The 18,064-nt window shown below is 45.8% G+C and overlaps 3 protein-coding genes across 5 annotated transcripts in view; 2 read left to right on the forward strand and 1 right to left on the reverse strand.

Annotated features, from left to right (window-relative positions):
- The window catches only part of enpp2 (ectonucleotide pyrophosphatase/phosphodiesterase 2), a 47,216-nt gene extending 40,344 nt beyond the window's left edge, over positions 1-6,872 (forward strand). Inside the window, exons 23-25 of the mRNA XM_066682798.1 lie at positions 5,304-5,436; positions 5,541-5,694; positions 6,266-6,872. Coding sequence (XP_066538895.1) covers positions 5,304-5,436; positions 5,541-5,694; positions 6,266-6,436 — 458 coding nt within the window. The 3' untranslated portion in view covers positions 6,437-6,872. The remainder of the gene's footprint in view (positions 1-5,303; positions 5,437-5,540; positions 5,695-6,265) is intronic.
- A 2,746-nt stretch (positions 6,873-9,618) lies between these two features.
- LOC136708125 (CCN family member 3-like) lies at positions 9,619-15,046 on the reverse strand. Its single transcript, XM_066682417.1, has 4 exons — positions 14,384-15,046; positions 12,710-12,964; positions 12,406-12,617; positions 9,619-11,004 (listed from the first exon to the last, which is right to left on the reverse strand). Exons 1-4 carry the CDS (start codon positions 14,544-14,546, stop codon positions 10,708-10,710), a joined length of 927 nt encoding a protein of 308 aa, XP_066538514.1. The 5' UTR covers positions 14,547-15,046; the 3' UTR covers positions 9,619-10,707.
- Positions 13,664-18,064, forward strand: part of LOC136708124 (tumor necrosis factor receptor superfamily member 11B-like) — a 104,874-nt gene continuing 100,473 nt past the window's right edge. For all 3 annotated transcript variants that reach the window (XM_066682412.1, XM_066682415.1, XM_066682413.1), the window contains exon 1: positions 13,664-13,754. The gene's annotated coding sequence lies outside the window, so the exon portion shown is untranslated. The remainder of the gene's footprint in view (positions 13,755-18,064) is intronic.

Consider the following 18,064-nt stretch of genomic DNA (forward strand, 5'->3'; position numbering starts at 1 on the left):
AACAGTCACCCGGAGGAAACCCACGCAGACACAGAGAGAACACACCACACTCCTCACAGACAGTCACCCGGAGGATACCCACGCAGACACAGGGAGAACACACCACACTCCTCACAGACAGTCACCCGGAGGAAACTCACACAGACACAGGGAGAACACACCACACTCCTCACAGACAGTCACCCGGAGGAAACTCACGCAGACACAGGGAGAACACACCACATTCCTCACAAACAGTCACCCGGAGGAAACTCATGCAGACACAGGGAGAACACACCACACTCCTCACAGACAGTCACCCGGAGGAAACTCACACAGACACAGGGAGAACACACCACACTCCTCACAGACAGTCACCCGGAGGAAACTCACGCAGACACAGGGAGAACACACCACATTCCTCACAAACAGTCACCTGGAGGAAACTCACGCAGACACAGGGAGAACACACCACATTCCTCACAAACAGTCACCTGGAGGAAACTCACGCAGACACAGGGAGAACACACCACACTCCTCACAGACAGTCACCCGGAGGAAACCCACGCAGACACAGGGAGAACACACCACACTCCTCACAGACAGTCACCCGGAGGAAACCCAGACAGACACAGAGAGAACACACCACACTCCTCACAGACAGTCACCCGGAGGAAACCCACGCAGACACAGGGAGAACACACCACACTCCTCACAGACAGTCACCCGGAGGAAACCCAGACAGACACAGAGAGAACACACCACACTCCTCACAGACAGTCACCCGGAGGAAACCCACGCAGACACAGGGAGAACACACCACACTCCTCACAGACAGTCACCCGGAGGAAACTCACACAGACACAGGGAGAACACACCACACTCCTCACAGACAGTCACCCGGAGGAAACTCACACAGACACAGGGAGAACACACCACACTCCTCACAGACAGTCACCCGGAGGAAACTCACGCAGACACAGGGAGAACACACCACATTCCTCACAAACAGTCACCCGGAGGAAACTCATGCAGACACAGGGAGAACACACCACACTCCTCACAGACAGTCACCCGGAGGAAACTCACACAGACACAGGGAGAACACACCACACTCCTCACAGACAGTCACCCGGAGGAAACTCACGCAGACACAGGGAGAACACACCACATTCCTCACAAACAGTCACCTGGAGGAAACTCACGCAGACACAGGGAGAACACATCACATTCCTCACAAACAGTCACCTGGAGGAAACTCACGCAGACACAGGGAGAACACACCACACTCCTCACAGACAGTCACCCGGAGGAAACCCACGCAGACACAGGGAGAACACACCACACTCCTCACAGACAGTCACCCGGAGGAAACCCAGACAGACACAGAGAGAACACACCACACTCCTCACAGACAGTCACCCGGAGGAAACCCACGCAGACACAGAGAGAACACACCACACTCCTCACAGACAGTCACCCGGAGGAAACCCACGCAGACACAGGGAGAACACACCACACTCCTCACAGACAGTCACCCGGAGGAAACTCACACAGACACAGGGAGAACACACCACACTCCTCACAGACAGTCACCCGGAGGAAACCCACGCAGACACAGGGAGAACACACCACACTCCACACAGACAGTCACCCGGAGGAAACCCACGCAGACACAGGGAGAACACACCACATTCCTCACAAACAGTCACCTGGAGGAAACTCACACAGACACAGGGAGAACACACCACATTCCTCACAAACAGTCACCTGGAGGAAACTCACGCAGACACAGGGAGAACACACCACACTCCTCACAGACAGTCACCCGGAGGAAACCCACGCAGACACAGGGAGAACACACCACATTCCTCACAAACAGTCACCCGGAGGAAACTCATGCAGACACAGGGAGAACACACCACACTCCTCACAGACAGTCACCCGGAGGAAACTCACACAGACACAGGGAGAACACACCACACTCCTCACAGACAGTCACCCGGAGGAAACTCACGCAGACACAGGGAGAACACACCACATTCCTCACAAACAGTCACCTGGAGGAAACTCACGCAGACACAGGGAGAACACACCACCACATTCCTCACAAACAGTCACCCGGAGGAAACCCACGCAGACACAGAGAGAACACACCACACTCCTCACAGACAGTCACCCGGAGGAAACCCACGCAGACACAGGGAGAACACACCACACTCCTCACAGACAGTCACCCGGAGGAAACTCACACAGACACAGGGAGAACACACCACACTCCTCACAGACAGTCACCCGGAGGAAACTCACACAGACACAGGGAGAACACACCACACTCCTCACAGACAGTCACCCGGAGGAAACTCACGCAGACACAGGGAGAACACACCACATTCCTCACAAACAGTCACCTGGAGGAAACTCACGCAGACACAGGGAGAACACACCACCACATTCCTCACAAACAGTCACCCGGAGGAAACCCACGCAGACACAGAGAGAACACACCACACTCCTCACAGACAGTCACCCGGAGGAAACCCACGCAGACACAGGGAGAACACACCACACTCCTCACAGACAGTCACCCGGAGGAAACTCACACAGACACAGGGAGAACACACCACACTCCTCACAGACAGTCACCCGGAGGAAACTCACACAGACACAGGGAGAACACACCACACTCCTCACAGACAGTCACCCGGAGGAAACTCACACAGACACAGGGAGAACACACCACACTCCTCACAGACAGTCACCCGGAGGAAACTCACGCAGACACAGGGAGAACACACCACATTCCTCACAAACAGTCACCCGGAGGAAACTCATGCAGACACAGGGAGAACACACCACACTCCTCACAGACAGTCACCCGGAGGAAACTCACACAGACACAGGGAGAACACACCACACTCCTCACAGACAGTCACCCGGAGGAAACTCACGCAGACACAGGGAGAACACACCACATTCCTCACAAACAGTCACCTGGAGGAAACTCACGCAGACACAGGGAGAACACATCACATTCCTCACAAACAGTCACCTGGAGGAAACTCACGCAGACACAGGGAGAACACACCACATTCCTCACAAACAGTCACCTGGAGGAAACTCACGCAGACACAGGGAGAACACACCACACTCCTCACAGACAGTCACCCGGAGGAAACCCACGCAGACACAGGGAGAACACACCACACTCCTCACAGACAGTCACCCGGAGGAAACCCAGACAGACACAGAGAGAACACACCACACTCCTCACAGACAGTCACCCGGAGGAAACCCACGCAGACACAGAGAGAACACACCACACTCCTCACAGACAGTCACCCGGAGGAAACCCACGCAGACACAGGGAGAACACACCACACTCCTCACAGACAGTCACCCGGAGGAAACTCACACAGACACAGGGAGAACACACCACACTCCTCACAGACAGTCACCCGGAGGAAACCCACGCAGACACAGGGAGAACACACCACACTCCACACAGACAGTCACCCGGAGGAAACCCACGCAGACACAGGGAGAACACACCACATTCCTCACAAACAGTCACCTGGAGGAAACTCACACAGACACAGGGAGAACACACCACATTCCTCACAAACAGTCACCTGGAGGAAACTCACGCAGACACAGGGAGAACACACCACATTCCTCACAGACAGTCACCCGGAGGAAACCCACGCAGACACAGGGAGAACACACCACATTCCTCACAAACAGTCACCCGGAGGAAACTCATGCAGACACAGGGAGAACACACCACACTCCTCACAGACAGTCACCCGGAGGAAACTCACACAGACACAGGGAGAACACACCACACTCCTCACAGACAGTCACCCGGAGGAAACTCACGCAGACACAGGGAGAACACACCACATTCCTCACAAACAGTCACCTGGAGGAAACTCACGCAGACACAGGGAGAACACACCACCACATTCCTCACAAACAGTCACCCGGAGGAAACCCACGCAGACACAGAGAGAACACACCACACTCCTCACAGACAGTCACCCGGAGGAAACCCACGCAGACACAGGGAGAACACACCACACTCCTCACAGACAGTCACCCGGAGGAAACTCACACAGACACAGGGAGAACACACCACACTCCTCACAGACAGTCACCCGGAGGAAACTCACGCAGACACAGGGAGAACACACCACATTCCTCACAAACAGTCACCCGGAGGAAACTCATGCAGACACAGGGAGAACACACCACACTCCTCACAGACAGTCACCCGGAGGAAACTCACACAGACACAGGGAGAACACACCACACTCCTCACAGACAGTCACCCGGAGGAAACTCACGCAGACACAGGGAGAACACACCACATTCCTCACAAACAGTCACCTGGAGGAAACTCACGCAGACACAGGGAGAACACATCACATTCCTCACAAACAGTCACCTGGAGGAAACTCACGCAGACACAGGGAGAACACACCACATTCCTCACAAACAGTCACCTGGAGGAAACTCACGCAGACACAGGGAGAACACACCACACTCCTCACAGACAGTCACCCGGAGGAAACCCACGCAGACACAGGGAGAACACACCACACTCCTCACAGACAGTCACCCGGAGGAAACCCAGACAGACACAGAGAGAACACACCACACTCCTCACAGACAGTCACCCGGAGGAAACCCACGCAGACACAGAGAGAACACACCACACTCCTCACAGACAGTCACCCGGAGGAAACCCACGCAGACACAGGGAGAACACACCACACTCCTCACAGACAGTCACCCGGAGGAAACTCACACAGACACAGGGAGAACACACCACACTCCTCACAGACAGTCACCCGGAGGAAACTCACGCAGACACAGGGAGAACACACCACATTCCTCACAAACAGTCACCCGGAGGAAACTCATGCAGACACAGGGAGAACACACCACACTCCTCACAGACAGTCACCCGGAGGAAACTCACACAGACACAGGGAGAACACACCACACTCCTCACAGACAGTCACCCGGAGGAAACTCACGCAGACACAGGGAGAACACACCACACTCCTCACAGACAGTCACCCGGAGGAAACCCACGCAGACACAGGGAGAACACACCACACTCCTCACAGACAGTCACCCGGAGGAAACCCAGACAGACACAGAGAGAACACACCACACTCCTCACAGACAGTCACCCGGAGGAATAATATTACGTTGACAATAAATATATTGAATATAGTTTACATACGCGTTGGTAAATGTATTACGAGTGGAACACAAACTGGAGTCTCACCCATCTCTGTTTTCCTCTGCGACAGGTGTATGGACTTACTTCCAGAAAGCTCTGGTGAAGAAGTACGCCAGCGAGAGGAACGGACTCAATGTGGTCATAGGTCCCATATTTGATTACGACTACGACGGCCTTCGAGACACCGCTGAGAAGATGAAACAGTATGTTGATTTCTGAAAGAAACCACAGAGTGGAAGAGGTGTTGAATAGTTTATTTCATTAATAAAACAAGGTCCTGGAAGTGTCTTTAAACGTGTGTTTACAGGTATGTGAGTGGCTCCATCCCAATCCCCACTCATTTCTTCATTGTGGCAACAAGCTGTCTGGACTACACCCAGTCTGTGGACGCCTGTGATGGTCCTCTCAGTGTCTTCTCCTTCATCCTGCCACACAGAGCAGATAATGATGAGACCTGCAATGTAAGCTCATTCTCCTCATTTATTCTCTTCTCGTTTCTTCTCTAGATGCCATACTGCCTCTTCCTCTATAACGTTTCTGTAAGAGGCACTCAGGAGCATGTGTGTAGCTCTGTTCTTCTCTTCTCTGAACACCATTTAACAGACAAAGCTCCTCCAGTTTAACACATAAAGGTCCTGCTTGGTTAATTTACCTTTTACCGTTTCCTACATTTCAATGACACACACCTGTTATGTCTTTTCTTATAAATGTTGGAATATGACGTACATAAAGCTTAATGTTTAAGTCAGCCACCAGCTAAACAAGAAGCTGGTCTGTTATCCATCACACAGACCTGTAACTCATCATCTGTGCTCCAGTGATGTCTAACTACAGCATGTTTGATCATTTCTGAGTGGTGATAATCACATTCACATTATCAGTTTTAATAAAGAGATGTGGGCAGATGAATGCTCTCAGTTGTAAAATGTGCTGTAGAAGAGCTAGAGGTGCGAGGTTTAAAGTTGAAGCCTGTGCATATCTCAAGCTGAAATCTCATATGACCATACGAACATGTATTTGTCCCTCATCCAGAGTTCAGAGGACGAAGGGAAGTGGGTGGAGGAGCTGATGAAGATGCACACGGCTCGAGTGCGGGATGTGGAGCTGCTGACTGGACTCGACTTCTTCCGCCGCACGAGCCAAAGCTACAACGAGATCCTCTCTCTAAAGACGTACCTGCACACGTACGAGAGCGAGATCTGAACCACTGCCATCCTTCTGCTAGCCCCCCCCCGAACCCCCACCAAGTCCTGACCCTGTCCATCACCACTACCCCATCCCCACTGCCCTGCCCTGCCCCGCCCCGCCCCATGAGATGGTGTATATTTTTATACAAGCTGTCGTATTTATTGTCTTACATGTAACGTCTTCAGCAATTTCCTTTATTCCTTAATGAGATACACACATGAATGGGCCTTCATTCAGTGACTTTTAATGAGTGTGAACATGTTTCTTTAGCTTGTGGTTTATGAATGAGTGAAGTGAAGTGTGTTTTGGTGAGTGTGGACAAAGCTGAGGAATGTGAGAGTGAGTTTGTGTACTGTATACTGCAATGAAACTTGTAATTTTGACTTTCAATATGTACCACTTGAGTCATTTGACATGTTTACTATGCCTTAAATAATTTTCTTAATATTAAACACTTTTATACGTATGACCGTGTTCTTTTTGTGAATGGTCCTGTTATACAGTTCCGTCCACAGGAGGGAGCTACTCAGTCACACATCTCGTTTTCTTCAATTTTGTCCAATTAAAAACATGTATCTTCCATAACAGTAACTTCACAGGAGGACAAACCCTTCTTAAAGGAGCAATTTACTGCACTGAGTCATAAATTGTCCAGGGTGTGTGATCATAGATGAAGTAAACAGTCAAAGCTAAAACACTGCTGTCTCTCACAGCATTGCTAAAGCAGTATATTGTCCTTGAGAAGTGCCCAGTCCAGAGCGGAGCTCCTGTGTCCCGTCCTCTGTCCAATCATTGTACAGTCCACCGTGTGGCCAGGTCTACAAACAGTGCCTCACAGCCATGAAATGACCAAGCAAACAGAGTTAATGTTATATTTGACCAGACCCAAAAAGCCCCACTGCCATTCTAAAAATCTCAGTGACCAGAGACGGAGTAAAATGAGAGAAATATTGGCCTTGTTTGAAAAGTGGAGGCAGTTTACAATCACCAACACCACAGAACAGAGCCAGAGCTGGATGATTTCCTCCTGAACAGTTAACAGCAAATCATTTCTAAAAAAGTATAGAAGTACAGACACCTAGATTAAAACGCGTAAAGGCTTTTAGGTAGTGTTTTATATATATATATATATATATAAAACATCTTTCAAACGTTGCTATGCCTCACATATATATATATATATATATATATATATATATATATATATATATATATATATATATATATATATATATATATATATAAGTGAGGCATAGCAACGTTTGAAAGATGTTAGGACTGTGTTTTATACAAAAAAAGTGAATAACAAGATTGAAAAATAAATACCATTGTTTGTTTTAAAGAAATTGATGCAGATTTCCCCGTGGTGTTTGTGTGTGTGTTTTAAACGAACGAGTAAGAATGTGTTTGAAAAGCCTCGCACATTCACCTGTTTAAGGTGGAATGGAGAAATCAAGCTTGGTAGTACACAGCAAATATAAGCGTTTTACTAGTAAGCAGGTGTTTTAGTACATAATGTACACTTTGTCATGTTTAAAATGGATAAAATGGGAAGTGTTTCAAAACCAGTTTTGTTTATAAATCCTAGCGCTAGCTTTAGCTTTGCGTAACTGTTTAAGGTGGAAATGTGTATTCAGTTACAAGCTAGAGAACAAAGCAAATAAGACCCTTAAACAGACCCATTTAAGGTGGAACTTAATGCTTGAATATGAAAACTGTAAATAATTGGGTGGATAATGCAATTGGTTTGTGTGTTTAAATGGATAAAGTGGAATAACAGTTGCTTCAAAGTTTCAAAAGCTAGCATAGCTATAGCGCTAGCTTCAGCTCTTAAGGTGGAACAGAGAATTCCAGAAGCTGGCGGATAACGGCAATAAGACTCGTAAACAGACACGTAGAACGAAAGTGAAATAAAATGTTTGACTACGAAAATTGTGGCTAAGATCTGCCTCCTAAACGATATTTATGGTGGAAGGGAAAATTGATAAGTAACGCCAGCCTTAGGCGAAATATTTCAGGTGGATTTGGACTAAATGCAGGAAAATGGCGGCCGCATATTCACTTTCTTGCGTAGGTATCAGTCTTTCCCCTAATTCCGGCCACTGCCGTATATGGTGCAATTCCGCTCTCTCTCTTCGCCAATCACATTGGGTAAAACAATAAAACCTAAGTTCACGCCTTAGTAGGGCATTTAAACATCAGTCTTGCAAGAAATCACATTTCTAAACAATATTTAAGTGTCTCTAACAGTGTTGTAATTCTTTGTGTGTAAAACTGCATGTGGAACACAACACATTTCCATTTCGCGACAGATATTTCCCTCAGTGTAAAAGTTAGCTTAGCGGTTAGCTTCCTTTTCTCTGAGGTGAAAAATCTACCGCCATTTTAATCCTTACATGTAGAGTACGGATACCAACACAGGACAAACGTAATCTCATTGTGAACCTCTCAAAACCACTGAATGTGGTAGAAACTGTCTCGTTTGACTGTCACAAGCAGGGGAGGTGGCCGAAGTTAGGGGGCGCTAGTAATCTTAGCAGTATTAGCACTTACTTAAACAAAAGTGTTTTTATCTAAAAACATATTTTCTTTCAAAGTCAAGCAAGTCTTGGACATTAATCTACACACATATGACTCCTGAAAAAATGTTGATTTGAATGAGTAAAATACTTCTATTTATTTACAGTTAGATACGATTTCCATATTGTAATTAAAGTGGCCGGAACTTGGGGTACCTACGCTAGATGTTTTAGTGAAATGATGAACATTTTTCTGTGTAAAAATGTTGATTATGGACATTTCTATTGGTCAATTCATTATGAAATATTCACACGATGTGAAGGACAGCTGCTGCGTTAAAAAGATGTAGTAAATTAAAAATCAACAAAATGCAGATAGGTGTTTTTAAATTGGACAGCAACTATAATGCGTGTGTGTGTGAGAGTAAATATATATAGTGACCCAAGGTAAATACCACCTGCAGGGCCCCTGTGCTGCTCTGAAATATTCATGCTATGGCATATTCCACTGTACCTAACTCAATAAAATGCATTCATTAATAAATACATATACAACACATAGAAAAATACACATTTATTATGAAATACCTATTGAAATCAATACAAGTCTTTATCATTGCTAGAAAAGCTGTGTGAAATTACCGTCAGATCATATGAGCATACACAAATATTGACCCACACACTACAGTCATATCTCATTCCCAGTGGTGAACACCATTAGTGAGTACAACTATTTACACACAGTTTAACATCATGATCAAATAAAGGGAGACAGATTTACACATGTCGAGGGATAGATTATCAGAGGTTTAGGTCAGGAGAAAGGCCAAAGAAATGCCAGAGAACGCCATTCCCTGGAAAAATAATGACTTTCCACCTTAAAACCCCAGAGAAAAACAAATATGAACACAGGAGAATGTCACTCGGCTGTGTGAGCCACCTCTGACCTTAGACACACTGCTCACACTCAGTCCAGAGGCTCTTTGCCCCACTTGCTCTTTAGTACAGGGCCTGGGAGGGGTCACATCTATATGTACCTTTCACCAGAGGAATTTATGGGACATTGCTGGATGCAATCCTCATGCCAGGAGTTGCCGTGAGGAGTTCTACCTTCTCTGAGAAAGAGCACAGAGGTAGAAACATTATATTATGCACCTTATTTGCAGCCGTAGCAGACATAGCTGTTCCCCACAGAACAGCTCGAGACTAAACGGAATGCTCTGGAGCAGCTGCAAATGAGCGTACAGTTACCATGCTTACATCCAGGCATAAATAGCATCCCAGTCATTAGTCTTTGAAGCACTGGAGCTTCTGGAGTGATACAGCACCATCAAATCCTCACCCAAAGCCTTCCAAGAAGATTGGAAACTGCTACTGAAGCAAAGGGGATAAAACTCCCTACGGAGAATTGCTGGCTAAGCAAGTTTCCAAAACCCTTTGCCGTTATAGTGCATGGCTGAGGTGGAGGTGGTGAGGAACTGAGGTGATTAACAATAATACATTTGCAGAGCTCCAACTGGGTACATCACCTCTTTTTTTCCTCACAGAATGGTCTTCTTGCTAAGGGCTTATGATTTCATCAGGTTAGGACAACAGATAAACACAGACAATACTATAAATAATACGTTATTAAAAAACCCTTAGAACAATCAAAGGGAGTCAGTATTTAGAAACCCTAGGTGTGCAGCAAAAGGCAAACTTTACGGTTGTTCAGAAATGCACTCTGAAACGTAAGTGTCTTCTTGTGTTCTTCTACAATGCCCAACCTCAGAGCTGAAGGCCGTCGTGGCTGAGGTCAGTGGAAGGCTGCTGGACCACATTGTCTCGAGGACAGTGGTGGTGGCAAACACAAGTGTTTATGAACATCACAGGCCTCTTGACCGCTCTGCTGTCCTGGCACTGGAACTCCACCTGAGCTGTCTTGGTGCTGTGTGGTGTGCAGCAGCGTCCGTCTGTGCACTGACCGCAGAAGCGAGGTCGGAAGGCCTGGACGCTGGTGCAGTTCTTGAAGGTGAAATGAATGGCTTTGGTGCTCTTCTTGACCTTGAGACACTTGCTCCCTCGCTGCAATAGAACACAGCCATGTTACTATTATAGTTTTATTTTTGCATAATCTTAATTACATTTGAAAAAAGACCTGGAATCATTGGGTGCAAGGCGGGAACACACCCTGGAGGGGGCGCCAGTCCTTCACAGGGAAACACATACACACACACACACACACAACAGTCGCCAATCCACCTACCAACGTGTGTTTTTGGACTGTGGAAGGAAACCTGAGCACCCGGAGGAAACCCAAGCAGACACAGGGAGAACACACCACACTCCTCACAGACAGTCACCGGAGGAAACCCAAGCAGACACAGGGAGAACACACCACACTCACAGACAGTCACCCGGAGGAAACCCACGCAGACACAGGGAGAACACACCACACTCCTCAAAGACAGTCACCCGTAGGAAACCCACGCAGACACAGGGAGAACACACCACACTCCTCAAAGACAGTCACCCGTAGGAAACCCACGCGGACACAGGGAGAACACACCACACTCCTCACAGACAGTCACCCGGAGGAAACCCACACAGACACAGGGAGAACACACCACACTCCTCACAGACAGCGATATGACAGATTTGCTTGCATGGCAAGATAACCAAGTGAACTGAATGCTCGCTAGGCTACCTAGTGGCGGGTGGTGTAAGCTCGCTCGCTCGTAACTCAGATCTTGGTTCGCATCTTAAAGCAAAAAAAAAAAATCGACCGAAAATTCATAAATTGATTCACTCATAAGTCAAGGTTTCACGATATTGTATTAATTAATTATTTTGCCATTTTCACAAATATTTGGAGTTTGATGCAGGTGCCAAATTTTTAACGAGTTACAAATTACAATCAGGATTTTATGTGAAAACATTAGCAAACATTTGTTTGTTCTTTTGACAGTTAAATAAATTTAAAAAATCACTTATTTTATTTCTATTCCATTAAAAATCTCAGCTTTTCCAGAAACAGATTAGTGAATTTCTCCACTCCATGTAACTGGATCTTCAAAACGAGGTAATTACATTCTAAATAAGTACCTGCAAGTTGCTACTTGCTATATGCCCTACTGTACATAATAAGACTGACCCAAATACCTCATCAGAACCAAGCTTTGTCAAGGTTAGGTTTTGAGTTGTTGCTGTAATTATGTGATAGTATTGAAGTATAAAAACAGGCTTAATTTCTTGCAGCAGCATTTCAGTATAAGAAAGCTTGTTTATGGCATGTATCTCACATTACTCGTATAATCTAACTGCTTAAAAACTGCAATTCAGCGGGTCCAGTGACATACAGGGGACAAAACGACTGAATTTATTTGTTTTTCTCATAGAGAAGCTTTTATATTCAGTTACACTCACTATTATATTCAGTGTATATTAGCCTCAGTGGTTGAGCTAGCCGAACGTGTGTGTGTTTACCTGGTTGTTTTGCTCCCTCAGATCATCACAGGGTCGAACCATGCACAGCCTGCTCTGTTTCATCAGCTCACAGCGCTGGTTTTTATTGCTGACCCTGGTGGAGACACCCATGCCGCATGTCCGTGAGCAGGCGCTCCACTCTGTGATTTGTTCGATGCAGTTTACACTGGGGTCCCACTGGTCGAAACCCACAGTCTCCTCTTGCCTATAAGCTAGGGTCAGAACAAGACCAAGGCTTATTCAAAAAATCATATATGAAAAAAACTCCCAATATGAATTCTGTGATATGCGAAGTGTTACTAACCTGCCATGGCCAAGCCACCCAGGACCGTGGCCTCAGACTGGGGCTCACACACCCACTTCTCGCAGCATTCTCCTGGAACCTGGACCATGCGTGGATGAGGGCAGTCAGGCCCTGGAAGCATCACTTCCAGGTTACAGCGTGGCACACAGGAGATTTGGCCTTCTCTACACACACATTGGTAGCTACAGCTTGGGAAGAAGGAATCCCCACTGCGGTACACAACACCAATGAACATGCAGGAGTCTGCTTCATTAGCTGTTTGAAGAGGCAAATTGCACAAGATGTCAGTATAGGCGCAACTGGGTAGCTATATTGATTTTGGTAGGTTAATGTACACTGCCTGGTCAAAAAGACTAATTTTTCATTAAACAGCCTTTAGCTTTGATTACGACTAGCATGTAACGTCATTACGGCTAGCATGTGACATGACACCACATCCCAAAGACTCAGTGTTGTTAATCTTCAGGATTCTATGGTGGACAGTTCATGATCCAGATAATAATCTACTAGATGTGTATCATTTGCTTCACGTCTTACCCTGACGCACCCTATCACTCTGGTAAATCAGAATTCATCAGACTACATGACCAGAGTGTTACATCATATTATTTATAATTTGATTTCCTCAAGCATGCAAGGTTTAATAAATGCACTGGAAATTCTTAACACAATGCCAGTCATTTAGCTCTCCCCCTTTTTAAGTTATTTGTATAACACTTATCTAAAGTTGATAATGCATTTAGCCTTGAGGATTAGAGCAATGATAAACCGTTAACTCGTTGAGATGTGACATAGACTAAAAAAACTAAAAAATGTATAAAAACAGATAAAATATTTAAACTTGTGCTTATAACAAAGCTGGGGTGATGTTACTGTTGACTTGTAATTGGAATATAGAAGAAATTGCTCTCTGTTGCGCGTGCGCAACCATTTTAATTCTCTCTCTCGCGCGCACTTATTTAAATTTTTAAAATTTAACGGACAAGACCAACGATCGCCTGCTGCGGCTGAGGGGAGGTAGACGTCCTCAAACTGATGTCCTCAGGTATTTAGAGACTCTCTGTGATGTGATATGGTAATAGTATAATATAGTGTTACCTTTTAGTTATTTATTTCAGTATTTTAAACGATGGTAGTGTAATAAAGAGCAGACAAAATCGGGTGGTAGCTAATAATCTGAGCTAGCAACTTAGGCTAACTAGTGATAACTAGATAACCTTAAATTACAGCCCTTTCCTGAAACTATTAGCTAGCTAGCATACATATTGCGTTGCTATGTACGTTAATAGTGTGTTTATTCTACCTTTACAACCTACAATTATGATTCAAATACAGGAGCTGTGGTTCTCACTAAAGAAAATTAAAGAAACAGGCTGGAATACAAAATACCGGATAGAAATAACGAACATATCACTTATGGGATGTTAAAAACTTGAGAAACATTCAACATATGAGTTAAACTATTTAAATATCAAAGTCAAACTTACCCACACAATCACTTATTAGTTAAAAAAAATTATATATATATATATATAGTTTTTTGGGATAAAGATATGGAACATTTAATAAGTTGTTGGGTTTTTCGAAATACAAAAAAAAACATGTATAAAATCAACAGGGGCGCATCACTGCAGCCGGTCCTCACAAGGCACTAAATACACACACATGACTCACCTACACACACTCGGCTCCTGTGGTCGCAGCGGAGCCGCTGGCGTGGGTCGCATGGCGCGCGCTGTGAGCACGGCTCCCCGCGCTGTCTCGCGCACAAGCTGCAGCACACGCACATAGAGCAGATATACAAAGCCACGATCTTCTCCAGCGCGCTCTTCCCCATGGTCGGAGGTGCTAGGCTGTGGCCGGTAAGTTGGTGCAGGACAGTGTTAAAGATGTGCTGAACCCTGAGTTGAGGAGTGTATTTATACAGCGCTGCACTGGTCTTCAGTCGGGCTCCTCCTCCCTGGCTGGAGCTGAAGAGTTATACTGCATCCCACAATTGTCCACGGCTCAGTCTCAATTGGCTCCCAGTTCTTTTTCTAGTGCACTGTGTAGTGTTATCTTTGTATCATATTTAATAAAAACACAGGGGAATATACAGCCATTATCTTCATGACTCCCTAGCTGTCATCTTCATGCACAGTTTGAATAATTTACACATATTTGGAGTGCACTACATAGAGAGTAGGGTGTAATTTGGGATTTGGCCTAGTAGTTTCTCATCTTTTGTGCTGGGTCTTTAGAGAAAACTCGGTCAGTTAGCAGTTCATACCTACTTTCATTTATTTAACCACTTCATGCTGATCAAGTTCGTGGTGACTCTGCAGGGTCTAACTGGAATAACGGCCTGGACAGGGCCCAAATATATATATATATGAGTCGCCAATCCACCTACCAACGTGTGTTTTTGGACCATGGGAGGAAACCCACGCAGGCACGGGGAGAACACCAGAATAGCGATTAATTTAGCATTTTTATTTAAGCATTGCAACTTAACGACACTGGCGCAGCAGGAAGTGTCGCAGTCACACAGCTCCAGGGGCCTGGAGGTTGTGGGTTCGATTCCCGCTCCGGGTGACTGTCTGTGAGGAGTGTGGTGTGTTCTCCCTGTGTCTGCGTGGGGTTCCTCCGGGTGACTGTCTGTGAGGAGTGTGGTGTGTTCTCCCTGTGTCTGCGTGGGGTTCCTCCGGGTGACTGTCTGTGAGGAGTGTGGTGTGTTCTCCCTGTGTCTGCGTGGGGTTCCTCCGGGTGACTGTCTGTGAGGAGTGTGGTGTGTTCTCCCTGTGTCTGCGTGGGTTTCCTCCGGGTGCTCCGGTTTCCTCCCACAGTCCAAAAACACACGTTGGTAGGTGGATTGGCGACTCAAAAAAGTGTCCATAGGTGTGAGTGAATGTGTGAGTGTGTGTCTGTGTTGCTCTGTGAAGGACTGGCGCCCCCTCCAGGGTGTATTCCCACCTTGCACCCAATGATTCCAGGTAGGCTCTGGACCCACCGCGACCCTGAACTGGATAAGGGCTACAGACAATGAATGAATTAATGAATATATATTGAGCAAAGAGCAGCATATAACAAAAAGTTAAAATAGTGTGTAAAGAGCTGAGTTTGCAAAGTACAGTGAGAGGGCTGTGAACAATGAACAATTCTAATTTAAGGCCAGAATTATCATTCAGTCGGTGGATTAAAGACTGCATTAAACACTCTGTGTGTGTCCAATCCTGGCTTCTGCTGCTGCCAGGAGACCTGGATAAGGATTAGTCTTATAAATTACTTGTGTGATGGTGGAGCATTCTGGCCGAGACATGATTCACAGCTTTTCAAATAGTTTCGCGCTGGAAGCTGAGAAATGTGCAGTGTTGGCTGTCCGAGTGTGGTGGATTGCACATCTGTATATGGTTGAGAGTTTTCACTTATGTTTGTTGCAATTCAGTTTTACGATTGTGCCATGAAATGATAAATGGATTGGTCTTTACTTGCTGTACGTACATGTTTCAAGGAGACTTTGTGATTCAGGGGTGAAGGCCAGCCTTTGGTCTCCAGCTTATGCCGTTAGTGTCGTGCTCTTTCTGCAGTCTGTTGCATCAGGTCAGAAATCTACAGTGAGAAGCAGAAATGTTGAAATTTTTGTCATTTGTAGTGAGAAATTTTAAGATCCTCATAAAGGAGCAGTGTACTTAGTGTTTCTTTTACTCAGGAGTTTGGGGGTACTTTTCTAATGAAAATGTTCAATCATTCGTTCATTATCTGTAACCCTTATTCAGTTCAGGGTCGCGGTGGGTCCAGAGCCTACCTGGAATCATTGGGCGCAAGGCGGGAATACACCCTGGAGGGGGCGCCATTTCTTCACAAGGCAACACACATTCACTCACACATTCACACCTACGGACACTTTTGAGTCACCAATCCACCTACCAACGTGTGTTTATTTGGACTGTGGGAGGAAACTGGAGCACCCAGAGGAAACCCACGCAGACACAGGGAGAACACACCACACTCCTCACAGACAGTCACCCGGAGGAAACCCACGCAGACACAGGGAGAACACACCACACTCCTCACAGACAGTCACCCGGAGGAAACCCACGCAGACACAGAGAGAACATACCACACTCCTCACAGACAGTCACCCGGAGGAAACCCACGCAGACACAGAGAGAACACACCACACTCCTCACAGACAACCAATTATTAAAAAACCCAATCTTGACCCTCTTGTACTCGCAAACTACAGGCCAATATCAAACCTCCCTTTTATTGCTAAGATTCTAGAAAAAGTCGTGTCACAGCAGTTGTGCTCTTACCTACAAAACAATGACATTCATGACATTTTTCAGTCTGGATTTAGACCAAATCACAGCACAGAAACGGCTCTAACAAGAGTAACTAATGACTTACTCCTTTCACATGATAAGGGCTATATCTCTATTCTGGTGCTGCTTGACCTTAGTGCAGCATTTGATACCATAGATCATGTGATGCTTCTTGATAGGCTGGAAAATCTGGTAGGAATAAAAGGATCTGCCCTCTCTTGGTTCAGATCTTATTTATCCGATCGTTACCAATTTGTTTATCTGAATAATAAATCCTCTAATCATACTTTAGTTAAATATGGTGTCCCACAAGGATCAGTGCTTGGCCCTGTATTGTTCACACTCTACATGCTGCCACTGGGTAGACTAATCCGTAAGCATGGGATTCAATTCCACTGTTATGCTGATGACACACAACTGTATATATCAGCCAAACCCAATGATGTTGCTTGTCTACGTAAAATAACAGAATGTCTAACTGAAATTAAAGACTGGATGATGCAAAACTTTCTCATGTTAAATTCTGATAAAACTGAGGTCTTGTTACTAGGTACAGATACTCAGATACATTCACTCAGAAATGCTGCTATTAATCTTGATAATTCAACAGTAAAACACAATACCATCATTAAAAACTTAGGTGTAGCCTTTGATTCGACTCTCACATTTGATACCCACATATCCAATACAGTCAAAACCGCCTTCTTCCACCTACGCAATATTGCCAAAATTCGGCATATTTTATCATTAAAAGATGCAGAGAAACTAGTGCATGCTTTTATAACTTCACGTCTAGACTACTGCGATGCGCTCCTGGCAGGGAGCTCATGCAAAGCGTTACACAAGCTTCAGTTAGTTCAAAATGCAGCAGCCAGGGTGCTCACTAGAGCTAGAAAATTTGAACATATCACCCCAGTTCTCTCGTCCCTACACTGGCTACCTGTAAAATTTCGCATTGACTATAAAATACTCCTCTTAGCTTATAAATCTCTAAACAGTTTAGGCCCGCAGTATCTTACTGAACTTCTCATACCTTATCGCCCGTCACGTA

Source organism: Hoplias malabaricus, chromosome 10, assembly GCF_029633855.1.
Source record: "Hoplias malabaricus isolate fHopMal1 chromosome 10, fHopMal1.hap1, whole genome shotgun sequence".
NCBI lineage: Eukaryota > Metazoa > Chordata > Actinopteri > Characiformes > Erythrinidae > Hoplias > Hoplias malabaricus.